The following is a 24,750-nucleotide window of genomic DNA, read 5'->3' as shown; positions in this document are numbered from 1 at the left end:
CCTCCTAGTCGTTTTAGATTCAATTTTTTCTTGTTTTTTTTTTCAGTCGTTTTAACTGCATCATGAGGTTATTCACCTTGATCTGATTCGTTCTTTTAATGTGTGCTCTCAAGGCAATGATCTTGCCCCTCAGCACTGCCTTTGCTGTATCCCATAGGTTTCTTTGTGATGTATTTTCATTGTCATTGTGGTTTATGAACTCGTTAATTTTATCCTTAATTTTCTCTGTGACCCAAATGTTAGTAGTGAGGAATTTAGCCTCCAAGTTTTTGTGTAGTTTCTGCAGTATCCCTTGTTATTGAGGCTAACTTTGATTCCACTGTGATCAGATAGAATGCATGGGATAATGTTAATACTCTTGTATTTTCTGAGGTTCTTTGTGTGGACTATGATATTATCTATTTTGTAGTATGTTCTATGGGCTGCTGAGAAGAATGTGTATTGAGTCTCGGTAGGGTGAAATACTCTGTACAGATCTGTCAGATCCATGTGGGATATGGTGTTACTTAGGACTTCGGCTCCCTTGCTAATCCTTTGTGTGTTGGATCTGTCTCTTGGAGAGAATGGAGTATTAAAATTTCCCACTATGATTGTATTTGTGTCCGTCTTGTTCTGTAGTTCTGAAAGAATTTGTTTGACATATTTAGGGCTTCTTTTGTTCGGTGAGTATAAGTTTATCACCGTGATGTCTGTGATGTCTTCTTCCTGGATTCTTCCCTGTATTTATATGTAGTGTCCTTCTTTGTCTTTTTGAACTGATTTTAATGAGAAGTCTAGCTTGTCTGAAATCAGGATGGCTACCCTGCCATTTTGGTAGGTGTGTTTGCTTGGAAGATCTTACTCCATCCTTTCATTCGGGGCCTGTTCTTGTCCTGTAAGATGGGTCTCTTGAAGACAATAGATAGATATGTGTTGTTTGTGGATGCACTCTGCAAGTCTTTTCCTGTTTATTGGAGAGTTCGGTCCATTAATGTTTACAGTTACTATGGATAGGTGGGGTTTTTTCCCTTCCATTTTCCTGTTAAGCTGTGTTTTGCTTCTTTCCTTTCTTTCTTGTGTTTATTGAGATGTTCTTCCTACTTGGTTCTGCCTATTGGAGTTTTTGTCTGTTTCTGTCTGGAGGTCCTTTCTGTTGGGTGACATTCTTAGAATTCTCTGTAGGGCTGGCTTTTTGTTTCTATATTCCTTTAATTTTTCTTTGCTGTGGAAGGTTTTGGTTTCTCCCTCGAAAGTAAATTCTAATTTTGCTGGGTATCTAAGTCTGGGTTGGAAGTTGTTGGCCTTCAGGACTTGGGTGGTGTTCTTCCAGGCTCTTTGTGTATTGTAAGTTTGTGTGGAGAGGTCTGCCATGATTTCGATCTTTTTTCCGTTGTAGTATAGTTCTTTCTTTGTTTTGACTGCATTCAGGATATGTTTCTTGTTGTTAAGATATGAGGCCTTGACTATGATGTGTCTGGAGATGTTTCATGTGCTCCTGTTATTTGGGTGAGGTTTCCCTTCTGAGATTGGGGAAATTCTCTGTAATAATTCTATTGAATATGTACAAACAGATATTTAAAGCTAGAACTTAATCAGAAAATCCGGGGCCATATATAGCCTAGTGGTAGAGAAAACTTGCCTAGCACACACAACACTCTGAATTCTATCCCCATCATTGCAAAAATAAAAGGTATAATGGTTTCAGTATAAAATTACTAAACAGTAGAGTGGTAGGATTTTCACCATTCAGATAAATCCATTTGCCATTTTGCAAAGTAATGCATATTGCCAATGATATACCAGGCTAGAAAACTTAAGCAAAATGTTGCTTTAACTCTCCTTTCTCCTTAAAATAAATGCTGTTAATTTCTTATGGTTATCACAACTTTAAAAAAAATCATGGAAACATATTTTAGAGCATTCCATCTAAATATGTAATTTTAAAAAGTGTTATAGGCTCTGAAATGTGTTAATACAGAAAACCTGCCTTACTCAGGGATTTATTTTGCCCAATATGGCCTTAAAAATAAAAAAATTTAAAAACAAATTTTAAATTCTTATGTGAGCATTATACAGCTCATATGCAGAGTTTATGCAGAGTTCAGTCAGTACAATGTAGTCATTAGTTGTGTTTAAGTCATTGTGTGATCTGCTGGATATTTCTTTTGCCCCTAATTTTGTGGAAATACACCTTCCAAAAAGAATATTTTGCCACAAATCAAGGTAAATGTAATTGTTTGATTTATGTGGTAATTTGAAAATTTTGAAATTTGTTGAAAGGAGGCATGTCTTTAGCAGAACCTTATTCGTGTTACTGGAAAAACAAATCATTCTCAGTACAATACTGAACTCCATGCATCCTGAGTATTAGTGTTTTTTTTTTTTTTCTCTATGGCTCTCTCCTTGGAGTTATACCTACAAGTAATACCAGTTAATTTATTCTGTATATTATTTTGAGATTTATTTTAATATGGAAGAATTTGAGTCTAGGGGTTCAATGCCAGTCTAGGCAACACAATGAAACTCTTTCTCACAAAGAGAAAGCTTTTAAAAACACTAACAGTGAGAAAATAACAAAATAAAACTGCTTTCTTTCACAATATACTTTTAAATTTTTATTATAAAGGTGACATAGAGAGGGTTACAGAGGGGTTACAATACATAAGTTCAGTAAGGAGAATATTTCTTTTGGGATGGTGTTACCCCTTCCCTCGCTCTCTCTCTCTCTCAGTTTCTCCCTCCCTTCACCAACCACAAGTTGTATAGTTCATTTTCAACAGTGTCTAGTGAGTACCACTACTTCATTTTTCACCCTTTGTTCCTTCATATCAGTGTTCCCTTGACCCTCCCAAAGACAGATAAATGAATAAACAAGACAATAAGTAAACAAAAAAAAAACACCAAAAGAATAAACCTTGTATCCACTTCCTGGAGTTTGTTTTGATAAATATTATTTTATATGATCAGTGGCACTGGGCCTTTGTGTTCTCCTCTAGGCATATCCTCCTTTGGTCTCAGTGTGTGAATGCCTAGAGTGTAATTTTATAATACAATAAAATTGTTTACTATTCATTTCATGTACTGAATGTAAGAAAAAAAACTGAACTTTTAAAATAAAGGTGGAAGTATTTTAAGTGTAGTATAGCTTTGGAGAATTGGTATTTCTTATTTAAGTGAATGTAAAAAAAAACAAAAAACGGTTCTGAATATTTAGCCAGAATTTTAGACAAAGACCACCAAACAAAATAGGTCATGCAAAATAGGTTAGTGAATCAATTAACAAAAGAACTAAATTTATCTCAAGCTCACCAAAAATCACAGAAATTAATACTTCTAACTAAACAGCCCATGATCTCAGATTCTCTTAATGCTTATTCCACATCATGCAAAATAGTACTTAAATGAGTGAAGGAATAATGTAGGAAACTTATAAAAGTGCATATTCAGTACTGTTGCCCATATCAGGCTACCAGGTGTTGCTGATGGTGCTGGTCTAGAGACTAAATTTACTTTGAGTATTGGAGAAAAAAGTGACATTAAGCTTAGCAACACCATATATAAATGTCACTGGTAACTTGTATTAACTATACATTCATTCCAAAGTGACAATATAAAGTAGTTGATTCTCAAAATAAGTTCAATTTTAGGCTGTTGTGTCCTAAGTAAGCAAGGTTAAGATTTTTTTTTTAATTGTGGTTTTGTTTTGCTCTTTTTGTTTGCCAGTCTGGGACTTGAACTCTCCTCCAGGGTACTGTCTGTGAGCTCCTTTTGCTCAAGGTTGTTGCTCTATCACTTGAGCCACAGCACTACTTTTAGCCTTTTTTTTTTTTTTTTTTTTTTGGCCAGTCCTGGGCCTTGGACTCAGGGCCTGAGTACTGTCCCTGGCTTCTTTTTGCTCAAGGCTAGCACTCTGCCACTTGAGCCACAGCGCCACTTCTGGCCGTTTTCTGTATATGTGGTGCTGGGGAATCGAACCCAGGGCCTCCTGTATATGAGGCAAGCTCTCTTGCCACTAGGCCATATCCCCAGCCCGTTTACTTTTAGCCTTTTCTGAGTAGTTTTTTAGAAATAAGAGTCTCACAGCCTTTCCTGTCTGGGCTGGCTTAGAACTGTGCTCCTCAGATCTCAGCCTCCTGAGTAGTAGGAAGGATTATAGGCATGAGCTACCAGTGCCTCACCAAGGTTAAGATTTTTTTTTTTTTTGGCCAGTCATGGGCCTTGGACTCAGGGCCTGAGCACTGTCCCAGGCTTCTTTTTGCTCAAGGCTAGCACTCTGCCACTTGAGTCACAGCATCACTTCTGGCCATTTTCTGTATATGTGGTGCTGGGGAATCGAACCCAGGGCTTCAAGTATACAAGGCAAGCGCTCTTGCCACTAGGCCATATCCCCAGCCCAAGGTTAAGTTTTTTGATAGCTCAGGATCTATATACATACATACATACTACATATGTTTACCCATAACATGGCACAAATTGTCTAGAACACATTGGAAGGTCACTTAACAACATTTGCTCTAGTCACAAAACAATGTAGATAAAATAAACGTACCTGAAAAGATATAACTAGGGTCCCATATGACATAGATATAAAGATACATGGGGCTCATGCTTGCTGAGCTGCAGGTGTGTGAAAGAGGATAGCAGCAACCTAGGATAGACTGCATTAAATGGAAGGAGCCAGAGTAAGGGCATTTCAGACTTTGCTGCTTGTCAGACACTGGAGCAGGGTACTTCTACTTGGTACACAGGCCTGGGGAGGAGTTACTGTATAAAAAGAAAGAACTGTCACTTGCACCATGAGTCAACACCCTCCCCTTCTAAGACTAGATAAACAGTATCCCTAATATCATCACAGAGCAAGAGCTCCAGTAACAATTTTAGACATGTTTCTGAACTATTTCATGTGTGAAGAGGATGATAGGAAAGAAAGTTAAAAATTTTAAATAAAGCTCTAGTACAAAAGCCACAAAGCATACAAAAATGTATTTCTAAGAGAGACCAATACCCAAATGAGCAGATTAGAAAGTCATGAATTTTAAGGAAACTGAAATAACTACAAATACTTACATTTAAAAAAGGAGTTGACTGATGAGAGAGAGTTATCACATATTTAGGAATATGGCAGAAGATTTAAGTCCTTGTTTAAAGTAACTACATACGGCAAAAGTACCCTCAAAAGGAAGATTTTCTAGGAGCTCATTTTTTGTTTTTTGTTTTTTTTTTGGGGGGGGGGGTTGATCCTGGGGCTTGAATTCAGAGCCTGTGCACTGTCCCTGAGCTCTTTTGTTCAAGGCTAGCCCTAGCAATCTACCATTTTGAGCCACAGTGCCACTTGTGGTTTTCTGGTGGCTAATTGGAGATAAGAGTCTCATGGGAACTTTTCAGTCCAATCTAGCATGAGTAGCTAGGATTATAGGCATGTGCCACTGGCACCTGGCTAAGAGCTAAATCTTTATGAACAAAGTATATTACTAGTGAAAATAAATACCATTGGGCATGTACATAAACAAGTAGTTTTCACAGATACAGTAGAAACGTACTGTACATTATGTAGATTTACATAAAACAAAAGTTCAAAATATCCAGGGCTGGGAAGTTGGCTTAGTGGTAGACTCCTTGCCTAGCATGCATTAAGCCCTGAGTTCAATTCCTCAGTACTACATAAACAGAAAAGGCCAGAAGTGGCACTGTGACTCAAATAGTAGACTGCTAGCCTTGAGCAAAAGAAGCTCAGGGACAGTACCTAAGCCCTGAGGTCAAGCCCCAAGACTGGAAATAAAAAACAAACTCAAACCAAGTCTATTTAAGTCCACTTCTCAAATCACGTTTTGAAAATAAATCTCTAGTTCTTTTAAGGCAAGAACTAAGGCATAAAATTTGCCTTTACACAAAAAATTCACATTTATTTAGTACATGCCTGAAAAGATTTTAGTGTAGATTTAAATGCAAGTCTAGACAATGTTAACTGATAGAGCCCAATACAGGGCTTATTAGTTGGATGTGGTGGCACACACCTATAATCCCAGTTTAGGAGGCTAAATCAAGAAAATTCAATATATAGCCAGCCTAAACTATATAACAAAGTACTTCAAAAAAGGCTATCGGTTAATTAACATTGTGTTTGTTTTGTGCTTTGAAGGGAATCTCAGCCTTAATAGAAAGATAATCTCGCTGAGACCTCAAAACAATTTTGAGAGAAGTTTTATGTCAAAAGAGTGAGTTTAAAATTTCAACTGATTCACAAAGGATGTGATAAACTAGGAACTTTTGCTTATTTTAAAGCACAAGTAGTAAAAGCCAAAATCTAAGTTCACAGATCAAAATAGTCCTTTCAAAATAGGTAGACAAATGTCAAACTACAATTGAGTAACATAGAAGAGTGACTGAGATTATAGGTACACACCACCATGCCCAGCTTAAAGCTGAATTTTTAAATTTTGTAACCACTATTTTAGCTATACAAACTGTTTATTAAAAATTATGACAGCAGTATGCAGAACTTTTAGAAATCTTTTCTACATACAAATGCATGACCAGCTATTTTTTTTTTTTTTTGGAGAGTGTACGTTTCCATTTTTTAAAACCAACTCTAACTGTTGCCAGTATTGTTCCTTATGATAGGTTCTTGATTTCTAAAATTCTGTATTTTTGGCTTTAATAACTTTAGGTGACTTGTCTGTATGGCTAGACTAAGCATACTCTGGTCTTAACATTATAAAATAAAAATCTAGATTTCATAAGAGTAGTTTTTATTCCCTAAGTTTGGAATTTTGGTGTTGAATTTATTAGAAGAAGGTTACCAGCATTTACATGGTATTGTCTTTTATATATTTCCTAGGGATGTCCTTTAACGCCATTGCCTCCAGTTAGTATTGCTATTCGATTTACCTATGTGCTCCAGGATTGGCAACAGTACTTCTGGCCTCAGCAACCTCCAGGTAAGAACATTTAGAACTTACATTTAACTTACTGAATACAGGTGGAAAGGAAAACAAATACATTGAGTAGTTAAAATTACTTAACAGTGTTTCAAGTGTTTTACATACATAAAAAATATTTGTAATTTGTTTTAAATACAGTATTGCTGATTATATTGCCTTTATAATTTTTCTCTTATAAGTTTTGTAGTTTTTCTAGAGACATTTTTCATAATTGGCATCATGTCTTTAAAAGCTAGTATTTATTTCAGATTTTTTTTTTTTCCTTTTTGGCCAGTCCTGGGGCTTGGACTCAGGGCCTGAGTACTGTCCCTGGCTTCTTCTTCTTCTTCTTCTTCTTTTTTTTTTTTTGCTCAAGGCTAGCACTCTGCCACTTGAGCCACAGCGCCACTTCTGGCCGTTTTCTGTATATGTGGTGCTGGGGAATTGAACCCAGAGCCTCATGTATACAAGGCAAGCACTCTTGCCACTAGGCCATATCCCCAGCCCCTAAAAGCTAGTATTTATAAAGCATTCCCTGCTGCGAAAAATCATGTGATATAAATTATGAGATAGTGAATTATTAAAATAAATGCTTTTTAGAGTATAAAAGAATTCACCTTCAAGCTGAGAATAGACATGCAGAAAACCTTATAGAAAGATTTTGAAAAGAAAGCAGAAAAAAAGGTATGTATCCCCACAGATGTGTGGGAAAAAAACTATAGGACATTTAACATACATTTTATGAAAATGTTGCCTGTAGTTACTGATCAGTTAATTCACTCAAGAATCATTTGTTGTTGTAATATGCTAGATTGTGCCAGTGACACAAATTTCAACCGGATATTACATAAGTTTAAAAAAAAGTTCAACTTAAATACGTCACAAAGAAACCTATGGGATACAGCTAAGGCATTACTGAGGGGCAGGATCATTGCCCTCAGCATTCACATTAAAAGAATGGAAGCAGAGCAGGTGAATAACCTCACGATGAAACTAAAACATCTGGAGAAACAAGAAATGATTGAATCTAAAATGACTAGGAGGAGAGAGATCACAAAGATTAAAGAAGAGAGAAATTTGATTGAAAATAGAAAGACCATTCAACAAATACATAAAATTAAAAGCTGGTTCTTTGAGAAAATAAATAAAATTGACAGAACCCTCGCAATACTTACAAAAAAAAGAAGAGACTCATATCCGTAAAATCAGGGACTCCACTGGAAAAATTACAACAAATACACACGATATTCACACAATCATAAGGAACTATTTCCAGAACCTCTATTCAGTAAAAAACAATAATTTTACAGAAATGGATCAATTCTTAGAGAAGTATAAACTGCCCAAACTAAATCAAGAAGAAATCAACTAAATAAACCAGTAATTTACAGCGAGATACAGGGGGTAATCAAGAGCCTCCCAACAAAGAAAAGCCCAGGCCCAGATGGTTTGACCAATGAATTCTATAAAACCTTTAGTGAGGAGCTAATACCAATACTCCTCAAACTCTTCTGTGAAATAGAAACAGAGGGAGAAATCCCAAACTCATTCTATGAAGCTAGTATTATACTCATCCCCAAACCAGGCAAAGACCCAACAAAAAAAGAGAACTACAGACCAATATCACTAATGAACACAGATGCAAAGCTCCTCAACAAAATATTAGCTAGCAGGATCCAGAAACTGATTAATAAAATTATACATCATGACCAAGTAGGCTTCATCCTACAGACAAAAGGATGGTTCAACATTCGTAAGTCAATTAATGTAAGTCACCACATCAGCAGAACTAAAATCAAGAATCACATTGTTATCTCAGTTGATGCCCAAAAAGCCTTTGACAAAATACAACATCCATACTTATTAAAAGCTCTGGAGAGAACAGGAATAGATGGAACATTCCTTAAAACAATAAAAGCCATACACAACCGACCAACTGCTAATATCGTATTAAATGGGGAGAAACTAAAATCATTTCCCCTAAACTCAGGAACAAGACAAGGATGCCTACTCTCCCCACTTATTTTCAACATAGTTTTGGAATCCCTAGCCATAGCAATAAGGCAAGAGGAGGACATCAAAGGTATCCACATTGACAAAGAAGAAATCAAGCTATCCCTATTCGCAGATGACATGATCTTATATCTGACGGACCCAAAAAACTCAGTCCCCAAACTCCTATACCTAATAAACCATTTTGGCAAAGTAGCAGGATACAAAATCAATACACAGGGCTGGGAACATAGCCTAGTGGCAAGAGTGCTTGACTCGTATACATGAAGCCCTGGGTTCAATTCCCCAACACCACAAATACAGAAAACGGCCAGAAGTGGTGCTGTGGCTCAAGTGGCAGAGTGCTAGCCTTGAGCAAAAAGAAGCCAGGGACAATGCTCAGGCCCTGAGTCCAAGGCCCAGGACTGGCAATAAAAAAGAAAAAAAAAAAAGAAAATGCAAAATCAATCCACAAAAGTCAGCAGCTTTCTGTACACCAGCAATGTACAAGCAGAAAAGGTAATTATGGAAATAATACCATTTACAGTAGCTAAAAAAAAAGAATAAATTACCTAGGGATCAACCTAACTAAAGATGTGAAGGACCTATTTAATGAGATAAAAGTCTAAAAAGGGAAATCAAAGAAGACACAAGGAGATGGAAAGACCTCCCATGCTCATGGGTAGGCAGAATCAATATAGTGAAAATGGCCATATTGCCCAAATTGTTATACAAATTCAATGCAATCCCCATCAAGAACCCAGCTACATTCTTCACTGAAATAGAGAAAGCAACCCATAAATTCATATGGTACAGCAAAAGACCTAGAGTAGCCAAAGTAATTCTAGGCAAAAAAAGCAGTGCAAGGAGCTATCACAATATTAGACTTCAAGCTCTATTATAGAGTCGTCATAACAAAAACAGCCTGGTATTGGTATAAAAACAGACCTGAAGACTAATGGAATAGAATAGAAGACCCAGAAATAAAGCTGCATTCTTACAGTCAGCTGATATTCGACAAAGGAGCTAAAGACATACAATGGAAAAAAGAGCCTCTTCAACTACTAGTGCTGGGAAAACTGGGCAGCCATATGCAGAAAACTCAAAGTAGACCCTAGCCTATCACCATGCACCAAGATCAACTCAAAATGGATCAAGGACCTCAACATCAGACCTGAATCTTGAAACTACTGAAGGACAGAGTAGGAAAGACGCTAGAACTTACAGGCACAGGAAGGAACTTCCTGACCAGAGTCCCAGCGGCACAACAGATAGAGGAGACTCTCGACAAATGGGACTACTACAAATTAAAAAGTTTCTGCACAGCTAAGGACATAGCCACCAAACTAGAAAGAGAGCCAACCATATGGGAAAGGATCTTTACCAGCACAGTAACAGGCAAAGGCCTAATATCCGTCATCTACAGAGAACTCAAAAAACTAAGCCCCTCCAAGCCCAGTAAACCAATTAGGAAATGGGCAAAGGAGCTAAAGAGAGACTTCACAAGAGAAGAGATAAAAATGGCAAAGAAACATGAGGAAATGTTCAACATCCCTGGTAGTAAAGGAAATGCAAATAAAAACAACCCTGAGATACCACCTCACTCCAGTTAGAATGGCCTATACTCTGAACTCAGGCAACAACAAATGCTGGAGGGGGGGTGAGGAAAGAGGAGCCCTTCTCCACTGTTGGTGGAAGTGCAAATTAGTACAACCACTTTGGAGAACAGTACGGAGGTTCCTCAGAAAGCTCAACATAGACCTACCCTATGACCCAGCCATACCACTCCTAGGCATCTATCCTGAACAACAGGTCCCAAGATATCAAAAAGACATCTGCACTTCCATGTTTATCACTGCACAATTCACAATAGCCAAAATATGGAAACAACCCAGATGCCCCTCCACAGATGAATGGATCCAAAAAATACGGTACCTATACACAATGGAATACTACATAGCAATTAGAAATGGTGAAATATTGTTATTCGCAGGGAAATGGTCAGAACTTGAACAAATAATGTTGAGCGAGACAAGCCTAGAACACAGAAAACAAAGAGGCATGATCTCCTTGATATATGACTGTTAAGGTGGGGCTAGGGGGAGACAGTAGAGACCAGGTCTGCGAAACCAAAAACTTCTTGTCAAATGGTATTTCCCACAGGTTTGGGTCAGCTACCCTACATTATGTAACTAAAACCAAACAACTACTCAACATATAAAGGCCAAAAATAGACCTCTCAGTGGATCACAATAGCTCAAAAGCTATGTATTTATGTTCATATAAGACAAGGAAAAGCAAACTCTTGTTGACGTTACATTTAAAGTCCTAGGTGAATTTCCTTTGGCATAGGCCACGTGGCTACTGTATATGTTTTTTTTATTTTAATTTAATTTATTTATTAATTGAACACAAATTTTTTTGACAAGGTATTGTGCAAAAAGGGTACAGTTACATAGTAGGGCAGTGTGTACATTTCTTGTGATATCTTACGCCCTGTTTTTCTTTCCCTTCTCTAGGTCAGGTAGACATATATACAATATACAATGTATCAAGAACATCTACAGTAGCCACGTGGCCAAGCCCAAGAAAATTCGCCTAGGGCTTTAAATGTAATGTCGATATTAGACAATATGTCGACAGTAGACTTATATGAACGTACATACATAGCTTTTGAGCTATTTTATTCCACTGAGAGGTCAATTTTTGATCTTTATATGTTGAGTAGTAGTTTGGTTTTAGTTACATACTGTTGGGTTGCTGCCCCAATCCTGTGGGAAATACCATTTGACAAGCAGTTTTTGGTTTCACAGACCTGGTCTCTACTGTCTCTCCGTCTCCCTTTCTTAACAGTCATATATCAGGGAGATCATGCCCCTTTGTTTTCTGTGTTCTAGGCTTGTCTCGCTCAACATTATTTGTTCGAGTTTTGACCACTTCCCTGCGAATAACAATATTTCACCATTCCTAATCGCTATGTAGTATTCCATTGTATATAGGTATCATATTTTTGGGGTCCATTCATCTGTGGAGGGGCATCTGGGTTGTTTTCATATTTTGGCTATTGTCAATTGTGCTGTGATAAACATGGAAGTACAGATTTTTTTTTGATATCTTGGGACCTGTTGTTTAGGATAGATGCCTAGGAGTGGTATGGCTGGGTCATAGGGTAGGTCTATAGTGAGCTTTTTTTTTTTTTTTTTTTTTTTTTTTTTGCCAGTCCTGGGCCTTGAACTTAGGGCCTGAGCACTGTCCCTGGCTTCTTTTTGCTCAAGGCTAGCACTCTGCCACCTGAGCCACAGCACCCCTTCTGGCCGTTTTCCATATATGTGGTGCTAGGGAATCGAACCCAGGGCCTCATGTATACAAGGCAAGCACTCTTGCCACTAGGCCATATCCCCAGCCCCTATATATTGAGCTTTTTGAAACTCCAGTTCTTGGTTCTTTCCATTCTATAGTGTATTTCAACTTCTTGTTTTTTTCCCCCAGTCCTGGGGTTTGAACTCTGAATCTGGTGCCTGGCTGTGTTTCAACTTTTGAGTTAACAGTTTTGTACAGTTATATCTTGATAATAATTCAGTAATTTATAAAACTGCGTAATGTAAGATTTGAAGCTCTTGAAAAACTCATATCTCACAGTAAAGCCAGTCATTGTGCTCTTTGTTATTGTATTACCTTTCTTTTTGGTTGATCATGGGGCTTGAGCCCAGAGTCCGGGCACTGTCTCTGAGCTCTTTTGCGGAAGGCTGTTGCTTACAGCTTCACTTCCAGTTTTCTGGTGGCTAATTGTACATGAGAGTCTTACAGACTTTGCTGCTTGGGATGGCTTTGAAGTGTGATCCTCAGATCTCAGCTTCCTGAGTAGCTACGATTACAGGTATAAGCCACCAGCATCCGGCTTGAAGCATTCTTTAGTTAGCAGAAATATAACTGGAATATATTTGCTAAATAATTGAGCCACACTTAATGACTAATTTTAGTAATTTAGTTAAGGGAAATAATTGCCTACGGTGATTTAAGCAAATCAGGGCAATGATTATAACTTTAAGTATTATTAGATAATAATTTGTAACTACTATCTATATTATTTCAGAGAGAAATTATTTTAAATTCCCTCCTAAGAAGGAGACTGCTTTATTCTAAAAATTTAGCTTCATCCAATAACTGGTGGCTCTGCTGGTAATCTTCCTCAAGAAGTTGAGATCTGATCACAGTTCAAAGCCAGTCCAGGCTTATCTCCAATTAACTAGCAAAAAGCCAAAAGTAGAGTGGTGGCTGAAGTGGTAGAGCACTAGCCTGAACACAAAAGCTCAGGGACAGTGCTTAGGCCCTATGTTTAGGCCCTAGGACTAGCTAGCACACACACAAAGTCTCTATTATCATAGACTTCATATTGAAAAGTAATGTCTTTCCTGTAGTTTAAATTTATATACTAATTATTTATAAATGATGACAAATGTGCTAGTTTGTTATTCAGAAATTATTGACAGCAAAACTGGTGAATGTAGGTTGATGAATAAATTTTTAATGCTTAGATAATATTCATTTTTAGGTTATATTAGCCTTAGAAAATACAAAAATGGGAATAATATTTTCTTGATTATTTCTTGCAAGAAATATTTCTGAAGGGTAAGTCGGGTTGTAGAGAAACACTGAATAATAGGAAACTGGATCTTTTTGTGTTTTTGCTCACAGGGCAAGTCTTTAATACTTGACTGAATGTGCCATAATGTGCTCTAACTTGCTGTCTTAATTATACATACTGTGTACAAGGCACTTTTAAGCTATAGTTTTTCAAATGACTTAACTAGGTTAGATCCTTCTCTACTTTTGTCAAATAATGAAAAAAAGATTTCTTTTGTTCAGATATAGATGCCCTCGTAGGAGGTGAAGTTGGAGGTCTGGAGTTTGGCAAGTTACCATTTGGTGCCTGTGAAGATCCAATTAGGTGAGAATTTCAATCTGTTTATTTTACTTTTATAAATTTATATTGATTGCAACATTATCATACTTCAAATACCTGTATGTTATTGGAATTAATGTGGTAGTGGAAATAGAGAACTACACCTTGCTTTCTTTAAACTTTTCATATAAAACTGTCTGTTTGAGGCTGACAACGTGGCTCATAGCTCAGTGTGCCCAGTAGTGTTATTTTTGTATGGCCAAAATTTTTAGAATTTTTTTTATAATTTTAAGTAATATGAAAGAAAAACAAGAATATATCAGAGACTGTACATGGCTCAGAATGCTTAACATATTTACTCTCTGGCCCTTTACAGAAAAGTTTGTAATTTTTTCATCTGTACCTGAATCAACCAACCAACTTTTCCAGCCAATCAACCAACCACCTTCCTCCTTCTCCTTCCCCCTCTCTCTCCCTTTCTTTTCATTCCAGGCTTCTAGCTATCATGCAGCTTTTTTATCTCAGGGCAACTCTTAACCCAACTCCTGTTCTGGCTTTTGCTAGTTAACGGCAGATAAAATCTTGCAGATTTGTTTCCCTGGTCTAGCTTCAAACCTCAATCTTCAGATCTCAGCCTTCTGAATTGCTAGGATTATAAGTGTGAGCTGTTGGTGCTCAGCAATTTTTCATTAAAAATTATTTTTGTTCAGTTTGATAATAAAAAATATATAAAATTATTTTTGTTAGCATGTATTAATTATAAAAAGTGAAGGGTCTTAATTTGATATTTCTGTATATACATGTAATGTATTGTCATATAAGCCTATTATTCTTTCTCAATCCCTTTGTTTTTCAAGTTGAAAAAAATTTAAAATGGATTATGACCTTTTTATGTGTGATTACAATTTACTTCTATCATATTCAACCCTCCCCTTTTTCCATGACCCACTTCCTGCTGGTCATCCCCCAGTAACCCTTATTTTATGTTCATCCTTTTTTAAATCAGATATGAGAGAAAACATGCAATATTTGTCTGAGCCTGTTTTATTTCACTTAACAGTTGAATCCATTTTTTGGCAGACACCTAAGTTTGATTCCATATTTGAGCTATTGTAACTACTACTGCTATAAACTTGAATGTGCAGATGTCTGTAGTGTAAGTAAGACAGCATACACTGTCTTATTTTACTTTGTGTATGCATCCAAGAGTGCTATAGCAAGATCATAAGGTAATTCCAATTTTACTTTTGAGAAACCTCCATGCTGATTGTCATATTGCTAGACTATTTTCCACTCCTACCAATTGTGTGTAAAGACTCCTTTTCCTCTGCACCTTCTCCAGTATTTGTTATTGTTTTCTTGATGTTTGTCATTCTGATAAGGTGAGATAGAATCTCAGAATCATTTTGACTTAAATTTCCTTTATGGCTAAAGATGTTGAACCTGTCTTCAATGTGTAATATTTAGCCATTTTTACTTTCGAAAACTGTTCATTTGGTTTTTGTTGTTTATTTTTTTTTGAGTTACGTCTCCTGGATATTCTTTATCTGATGAATAACCAGCAGATTTCCTAACATATTTTAGGCTACTTACTCTAGTAATTGTTCCCATATATGTACAGCTTTTTTAACCTGATGAAATTCCATTTGTCAATTCTTGCTCCTATTTCTTGGGCAATTTCAGAAAGTTCTTGCCTATTCCTGTATCTAGAAGTGTTTACCCTATGTTTTCCTCACATAGTTTCAAAGTTTCAGATCTTATACTAAGGTATTTGATCCATTTTGAATTGAGGGATTTTTTTTTTTTTTTTTTTTTTTTTTTTGTCCTGGGGCTTGAACTCAGGGTCTGAGCACTATCCCTGGCTTCTTTCTTTTTTTTTTCCTCAAGGCTACTAGCACTCTACCACTTAAGCCACGAAGCCACTTCTGCCTTTTTTTTCTATATATGTAGTGCTGAGGAATCGAACCCAGAGCTTAATGTATGCAAGGCAAGAACTGTAGGCCATGTTCCCAGCCCTCAGATTGAGTTTTTTAACAGGGTTAAAAGACAGATTCAGTTTCACTCTTTACTTCTGAATATCCAGTTTTCCCAACACTCTTTGTTGATGGAGCTTTATTTTTTCCAATTTATGTTTGTAGCATCTTTATAGAAAATCAGATGACTGCAGTCTTATAAAGGCTTATTTTCTGTTCTCTATTCTCCTCCCTTGATCTTGTTTTGTGTCAATACCATGGTGTTTTCATTACTATGGCTTTGTAATATAATCAGGAGTCAGATAGTATGATAAATCTATCATTGATCTTTTTGCTCAAGATTAGCTATTTAGTGTGCTTTCAGATGAATTTTAGGATTGCTTTTCCCAATACTATGAAAAATGACATTGGGATTTTGATAGAGATGTGTTGTCTCTAAATCACTTTCAGTAATATAGCTGTTTTCATAGTATTATTTCTGTCAATCTGGACATGATGGGAATCTTTCTAACATGTAGTGTCTTCTTAAGTTTCTTCAGTGTTTTGGTGGGTTATTTTTTTTTTTCTTGGTTGTGATACTTGAACTCAGGGCCAGGACGCTGTCCCTGAGCTCTTTTGCCTAAGGCTAGTACTCTACAACTTTGAACCACAGCTTCACTTCTAGTTTTCTGGTAGTTAATTGGAGCGAATAGTCTCACAGATTTTCCTGCCCAGGCTGACCTTAAACTGCAATCCTCAGATCTCAGCCTCTGAGTAGCTGGAATTTCAGGCATGAGCCACCAGCACCTGGCAGAAATGACAAAGCACATCATGGTTCCAGTGGTGCTCTAAGCCAAGACCTTCTAAATTACTACACTATGGAACCAAGTGCTATTGTTTTTATTGTAGAGAGCTTTTACCTCTTTAGTGAAGTTAATTCTTAGGTAACTTTTTTGGGAAGTTATTATAAATGAGATTGTTCTGGATTCTTTTTTGGCATGTTTTCTATTAGTACATAGAAAAGCTACTGGTTTTTGTATTATAACATGATTTTTCAAAACTAAGATAAAATTACTTTATAAAATTAAGTAATTTCTTAAAGTATATAGTTCCATGGTTTCTATATTTATAGAGCTACGTTACTATCATTCCTGTTTAATTCAGAACAAAGAGAAAAGAAATACTTTACCTTTCCCAAACCTCCTTCACAGCTTCTTCAGTTCTAGGCAAACCCTAGCCTACTCTGAGCATTTCACATAAATAGTCATATATTATGTGAACTTTTGAATCTGGATTTTAATTACTATAGTTTTTGAAGTTCATCTATTTTGTTACATGAATTAATGCACTATTTTTAATAGTTGTAAATTGTCACTATGTATATTACTGTACAGTACACTTTGCTTATTCAACTATCAGGAACATTTGAGTTATTTATACTTTTGGGTTATTATATACAGTATGAGTTTTTGTATCTGTAAAATGTTAACTTCATTATGGATATGTGGCCATTTGCTAAACGAGCTATTTTCAATATAGCACCACTTTTAAAACACATGTATGTACATCTTTGATTATTAGAATGCATTTCTAGAAGTAGGATTGCTGAGTCAGAGGAATATGTTCAATATTAAAGCCTTTGGATACATGTTATATTTTGTTTGTTTTAGTGAACTCCATTTAGCAACTACATGGCCTCATCTGGCTGAAGGAATAATTGTGGATAATGATGTTTATTCGTAAGTATGTTAAAAATGTAGAATATAGATTAGTATGTGTAGACTAACTGTATATATAAATAAATGTAGAGCAAATTACCAAATGGTTAACAATTTCTCTTTTTTGCTTATATCAGTCTATTAATACTCTGTGTGTGTGTGTGTGTGTGTGTGTGTGTGTGCATGCTCACACATTATTCCTGTGGCTTGATCTCAGAGCCTAGCCACTATCCATGAGCTTTTTCTTTTTCTGTGTTTTTTTTTGGGGGGGGGTGCGGTTTGGTCTCAAGGTTAGTGCTCTACTATGTGAGCCATAGCTTTACTTCTGGCTTTTAGGTAGTTAATTGGAGATAAGAGTCTCACAGACTTTCCTGCCTCAGCTAGCTTCAAACTTCAGTTCTCAGATCTCAGCCTCCTGAATAGCTAGGAGTATAGTCATGAGCCATCAGTGCCCTGAAGGTTTTTTGTTTTTTGTTTTTGTCTTGTCAGCTGTGGTGTTTGAATTCAGGGCCTGAATGCTGTCTCTGAGCTCTTTTGCTCAAGGCTAGTACTCTACCACTCTGAGCCACAGCACCACTTCCAGTTTTCTGGTGGTTAATTGGAGATAAGAGTTTCATGGATTTTCCTGCCCGGCTGGCTTCAAACCATCATCCTCAGATCTCAACCTCCTGAGTAGCTAGGATTACAGATGTGATCCACCAGTACCCATCTTCTTTTTGCCTTTTTTAAGGGTCATATTTTAGAACTATTTCTGTGAATTTAGATATATGTTTTAGATGATGGGTTTTAGAAATATAATCCTAAGGTTCAGGGATAAGGTTTGCTTTGGTTTAGCATAGCTGTATCTAAGTTTCAGGACTCGGTGCATAATTGCTTCTGAACTCTTCTTAGTTTATAAGCAGTCTGGGACCTGGAAACTATAGTTCCCCTTACCGCCAGTGGCAGAATAGTTACATAGCATATCCAAAACCATGAGTTTGAACCCTCGCACTAAAGATGAAACAAGAAGGAAGCATTTCATAAAGTGCTTTGAAGAGATAAGGGTCATAAGGGTCATCCGAATGTGTGTGGGGGTATTAATTGATTTTTAAATGTTGTAAATAATAAAACATCCATACTCTCTTCTCCTGTGCAGTAGAAGGAACTTGAAAATTACAGCAAGCCTTCTAGAGTACAAAGAAAAACCAATTTACTTCTTCCTCATTCTGCATACAGAATAGTTATAAGTAGGAAGGACAGTTTTCATAATTACAATAAATCTATTGTACTTGCTAATAGTGAAAGTAACATGAAAGCTCTTAATTAGAAATTTATGTATAAAGAAGAAAGTAAAGACTACCTATGGTCCCATTACTTAGAAACATAGTTAACATCTTGGTTTTTGGGGGGAGGGCAGGGGGTTAGTTATGGTACTTGAACTCAAAGCCTGGGCACTGTCCCTGAGCCTCTGTGCTCACGGCTAGCGGTCTACCAATTGAGCCACAGCACTACTTCCAGTTTTTGAGTGGTTAATTGGAGATGAGTCTCATGGAAACTTTTCTGCCTTGGCCAGTTTTGAACTGCGATCCTTAGGTCTCAGCCTTTTGGGCAGCTAGGATTTCAAGCGTGAGCCACCAGTGCCTAGCTTGGTTTGTATTTTTTAAGGTTAGCTATCAATTTACTATATTCACTTAACGTGTTATGTTACATCTCTTCTGCTAACGAGCATAGATCTTCATTATTCGTATTACTATGTGTAATATACCATCAAGTTGGTCTACCCTAATGTCTTCAATTAAGAGACAGGATACTTTTGATCTTGTGAACATTTTTGTGCTCCTTTTTTCATTATACTGATTTTAAAAATTAGTTAAAACTATTGTATAATAAGTACTTGTTTCTTTAATATTATTTTGTTTGTTTGTTTTGCTAGTCCTGGGGCTTGAACTCAGGGCCTGAGCACTGTCCCTGGCTTCTTTGTGCTCAAGGCTAGCACTCTACCTCTTGAGCCACAGCGCCACTTCTGGCCTTTTCTGTGTATGTGGTGCTGAAGAATCGAACTCAGGGCTTCATGGATGCATTCTACCACTAAGCCACATTCCCAGCCCCTCTTCAGTATTCTTTTTAAAATGTGTTTATCGGCTAGGTGATGGTGGCTCACACCTGTATTTCTAGCTACTCTGGAGGCTAAGATCTGAGGATTGTGCTTGGAGCCGGCCTGTGAAGGAAATTCCAGGAGATTCTTTTCACCAATTAACCCCAGAAAATCAGAACTGGAGCTGTGGCTTAAAGTGATAGAGTGCTAGCCCTGGGCAAAAGAGAGCAGGGACAGCATCTAGGCTGATTTCCAGCCTCATAACAACAGAACTGTTATTCAGAATAGCTGTTATGTTTTTAAGAAAATGTATCTAAGTGGCCATACTGATGAATAAGTTGAAGAGAAGCAAAATGGATTGCTTTTCTATCTGGAGTTTTTTTTAGTAGGCTGTATTCTTTAGTGTTTTTTTTTTTTTAGATAGTATTTCAATAATGTAGTTGAGGTTATCCTTAGGTTCATATTCCTTCTGCCTAAGCCTCCTTAGTGTGAGTGTGCTACCATTCTTAGCTTTCATTAGGTTGCATTTGGTAAGTTTGTGAACCTTTGTCATAATTATTGTCTTATTTTTGTTGTCTTTTAGTGATTTGGATCCAATTCAAGCTCCTCATTGGTCTGTTAGAGTTCGAAAAGCTGATAATCCCCAGTGTTTACTAGGTAAGATATATTACATTCCTTTTCAGAAATACCACTAACTGGGGGCTAGGAATATGGCCTAGTGGTAAAGTGCTCGTCTTGTATATATGAAGCCCTGGGTTCGATTCCCCAGCACCACATGTATAGAAAAAGCCGGAAGTGGCGCCATGGCTCAAGTGGTAGAGTGCTAGCCTTGAGCAAAAAGAAGCCAGAGACAGTGCTTGGGCCCTGAGTTCAAGCCCCAGGACTGGCAAAAAAAAACAAACCAAAGAAATACTACTAACCTGCCTGCCTGCCTGCCTTTCAAATTAGGTATACTGAAGCTGGGCGCCTATAATCCTAGCTACTCAGGAGGCTGGGATCTGAGTATCTCAGTTCAAAGCCAGTCTGGGCAGGAACGTCCATGAGACTCTTATCTCTAACCACCAGAACACTGGAAATGGCACTGTGGTTCAAAGTAGTAGAGTGCTAGCCTTGAGCTGAAGTGCTCAGGGACAGAGCCCAGGACCAGAGTTCAAGCTCCATAACTGACACCCCCCCCCCCCCAAAAAAAAAAACAAACCCATAGACAAACTGAATATATTCCTTTTGGGGGGGGCAGTCCTGGGGCTTGAACTCAGGACCTACTGCTGTTCCTGTTGTTATTATTATTTATTTTTATTTTATTTTTTGTCAACACTAGCACTTTATGACTTGAGCCACAGCTCCAGTCCAGCTTTTTAGGGTAATCAATGGGAGATAGTGTCATGGACTCTCTTGCCTAATCTGGCTTCAAACTGCCATCTTCAGATCTCAGCCTCCTAGGTAGCTGGGATTACAGACATGAATCACTGGCACTCTGCTTGACTGCATTCTTTATACTTTATTTTACCTGTTCAAGTTTTTTTTCTACCTTTATAATCTCTTCAAATTACTACCATATAGATAAAAGATTAATTGGCAATAACAGTGTATCCATTTTTTAGTATCACTAGTGAGTTTCTTTTTTGCCATTCAGTTTAGATCAACTAGCACTTCAAAATTCTCCATTATTTTCTTACTCCCACAGTTTTATTCTTTTTTTTTTTTGCCAGTTTTGGGGCTTGAACTCAGGGCCTAAGCACTGTCCCTGGCTTCTTTTTGCTCAAGGCTAGCACTCTACCATTTGAGCCACAGAGCCATTTCTGGCTTTTTCTATATATGTGGTGCTGAGAAATTGAACCCAGGGCTTCATGTATTTGAGGCAAGCACTCTACCATTAGGGCATATTCCCAGCCCTACAGTTTTATTCTTTTTTAATTTGTTTTGTTTTTGTTGCCAGTCCTGGGGTGTGAACTCAGGGCCTGAGCACTGTCCCTGGCTTTTTTTTGCTCAAGGCTAGCACTCTACCTCTTGAGCCACAGCGCCACTTCCAGCTTCTTTTTACTATATATGTGGTGCTGAGGAATTGAACCCAGGGCTTTACCACTTTACCACTAGGCCATATTCCCAGCCCTACAGTTTTATTCTTATTTGCATGTACTTCTTTTCCTTTCTCTCATGGCGTAGGTTGCATTATTTTAATTAGTGGCCCTTTTTGCCTTTTGTTGTGCCTTTGGACCTGTGGCATGTGATGGCAATAGTCAGTAACACATTTACAAGCCTATTTTCCATTAGTGGAAAAAAGGTATAAGCATATGTTTTATACCTAGTAGAGTTGTAAGTTGAAATTATTCTCATTTTAAATTACTGTTCCATGACATGACCCTACCTTTTTGTCTAGTTTTCATGACTACATTATGAAGGTGTGTGTGTGTGTGTGTGTGTGTGTGTGTGTGTGTGTGTGTGTGTGTGTGCGTGTGCGTGTGTGTGTTTTAGCACTGTTTCTGGTCTGGCTTCTTTTTGCTCAAGGCTAGCACTCTTACTACTTGAGCCACAGGACCACTTCTGCTTTTTCTATATATGTGGTGCTGAGGAATCAAAACCCAGGGCTTAATGTATACAAGGCAAGCACTTTACCACTAGGCCATATTCCCAGCCCCACTGTGAAATTTTTTATCCGGTTTGTTTAGAACCAGTTGTCAAATTAAAAAATTGAGACTTATACTGTATGTTGTATTTAGTACTAAATGTGTTTGTTAAGCCATAATTGCCAACATAGCTCTTTGCAACTCTGTTGGAAATATCCTCTTTTCCCTCTTCTTACAATGACAAACCATATCATTACTATGCAACAGAGATGGGATGGGGAAAGATGGGAGAGAACAATGGAAGGGGTGACTTGATCAAGATACACTGTACTCATAACCTGACTTGTGGAATTGAAACCCCTTTGTACAACTTCTTAATAAAATGCAGTGCACACAAAAAATGCAACAGGGGCTGGGAATATGGCCTAGTGGTAGAGTGCTTGCCTATGAAGCCCTGGGTTCAATTCCTCAGCACCGCATAAACAGAAAAAGCCAGAAGTGGTGCTGTGTTTCAAGTGGTAGAGTGCTAGCCTTGAGCAAAAGGAAGCCAAGGACAGTGCTCAGGCCCTGACTCCAAGCCCCAGGACTGGCCAAAAAAAAAAAAGCAACAGAAGCTGAAATTTTATCCTACATGTATTTTTAATCCTTTTGAAGCATATCTTTATAGAGTTTTAAATGTATGTGTCTTTTAAATTTATGTCTTTGAATGGATTCAGAATCCTTGTAGAGTGTCAGGGAAAGAAGACTATGACTTAATGATAAATGTAATGGTCTCATTGAAACATAAAAAATGTGTGTTTTATGTGATATACTTTTTCCTCTTTCTGGAAGTAATCCTAGGGAAAATTATGTTAATATCACAGAACATGGAGACATAGGAAAAGACTACTTTTGAGATAAAATTAATTTTTGTCTTTTTCAGGGAAATAATGGAATGTTTTTGTACCATATCTTAGTAATAGCTTTCATGAAAAGACATGTACTTTAATTTATAGGACTGCTTTCTTTCAGTATAATGTCAAAAATGGTAACTTCTTTTCTATGTAGGTGACTTTATCACTGAATTTTTAAAAATTTGCCGTCGAAAGGAATCAACTGATGAGATTCTTGGACGATCCACATTTGAGGAGGAAGGCAGAGGTGACTTTTTCTTTTTTGACACTACTTTCAAGTGCTTTACCCTTTTGTTTTGGCACACTTTCTGAAAACTTTTCATGTGTTTTTTTCATCTTGAATTGAATTGGAGAAGCAAGTTTTGATAAAATAGCTGTCATTTCAGGCTACACTCAGAAGTTTTAAGATATTAGTATATTTATTAAGTTCTTTCTACAAAAAATATATTTTGAGAACCAGAGTTTTAAAGGCTGATTTTTGAAGCCCTGAAAGGATAAATTTGTGTGATACCTTTATTAATTATTCATGCATACAAAGCTCAACACATGGATTAAAATTTTGTAATTCTGGGGCCATGTGAGACTAGTGAAAAGAAGGACTAAATATTCTATGCTATCATCTGTTTACTCATTACTTTAACCTACTAATATTGGTAATTAGTATTCCTATCTATGCTTTTTATAGACATTGCTGATATAACTCATGCTTTGTCAAAGTTGACAGAGCCAGCACCAGTTCCAATTCATAAATTATCAGTTTCAAATATGGTACACACTGCAAAGAAGAAAATACGAAAACACAGAGGTGCAGAAGAGTCACCACTGAATAATGATGTCCTCAATACTATTCTCTTGGTAACTGAAAGTCTTATTTTTTTATGTCTGTGTGTAGTATTTATATTTAAAATATATTCAGTTCCTTTGATATGACAATCACTGGTTTGGGAATATAAAGTGATAAGCTCCATATTTAGAGAATTCTTGCTACTTAGTGCGAGGAAGGAAAGTAGATAATAGTTACTCTCTCGTGTTGTATGTCAGAAGTACTGCTACTTGATCTCAGGGCCTGGGCCCTGTCTGAGCTTTTTCGCTCAAGGCTAGCTTTCTGCCACTTGAGCCACAGCTCTACTTCCAGCATTTTGCTGGTTAATTGGAAATAAGAGTCTCATGGACTTTGCTGTTCAGTCTGGTTTTGAACTGCAATCATCAGATCTCAGCCTCCTTGAGTAGCTAGGGTTACAAACATGACCCACCAGTGCCTCGCTATGTTTAATTTTTTTTTTAACACACCTACTAACACAAACACAGACCATTGAATATACAGAAACTAAATGAAACAAAAACATTGCTTATTATAGGTTGTTACTACTCATTTTTTAGGACTATCTCATAAAATAAAATCCAAGTCTTTTTAATATCAGACCGTTTTTGTTTGTTTGTTTGTTTTGGGGGGGGCAGTCCCTGGGGCTTGAACTCAAGGACCGGGCACTGTCCCTGAGCTTCTTTTTGCTCAAGGCTAGCACTCTACCACTTGAGCCACAGTACCACTTGCAGCCTTTTCTGTTTATGTGGTACTGAGGAATAAAACCCAGGGCTTCTTGCATGCTAGGCAAACACACTGCCACTAAGCCACATCCCCTGCTCTATCATACCTTTTTTTAATTTATGGAAATGTATATATAAGTATAGAGAGAACTACACAGATCCTTATGAATATATAGATGTCTTCAAATTGTCTTATTACAGTTTTGCCTG

General features: G+C 37.2%; 1 protein-coding gene across 3 annotated transcripts in view; it reads left to right on the top strand.

The window, feature by feature from the left end:
• Window positions 1-24,750, top strand: part of Rab3gap1 (RAB3 GTPase activating protein catalytic subunit 1) — a 93,990-nt gene that overhangs the window by 43,738 nt on the left and 25,502 nt on the right. For all 3 annotated transcript variants that reach the window (XR_007210806.1, XM_048345578.1, XM_048345579.1), the window contains 6 exons: window positions 6,818-6,917; window positions 13,758-13,839; window positions 17,417-17,485; window positions 20,122-20,195; window positions 23,150-23,242; window positions 23,681-23,850. Coding sequence is in view for 2 of the 3 variants with exons in the window: in XM_048345578.1 (XP_048201535.1) it covers window positions 6,818-6,917; window positions 13,758-13,839; window positions 17,417-17,485; window positions 20,122-20,195; window positions 23,150-23,242; window positions 23,681-23,850 (588 nt within the window). In the remaining variant the exon portion in view is untranslated. The remainder of the gene's footprint in view (window positions 1-6,817; window positions 6,918-13,757; window positions 13,840-17,416; window positions 17,486-20,121; window positions 20,196-23,149; window positions 23,243-23,680; window positions 23,851-24,750) is intronic.

The sequence above is a fragment of the Perognathus longimembris genome, chromosome 4 (assembly GCF_023159225.1).
Source record: "Perognathus longimembris pacificus isolate PPM17 chromosome 4, ASM2315922v1, whole genome shotgun sequence".
Lineage (NCBI taxonomy): Eukaryota > Metazoa > Chordata > Mammalia > Rodentia > Heteromyidae > Perognathus > Perognathus longimembris.
This window is presented reverse-complemented; position numbering and strand designations above follow the sequence as displayed.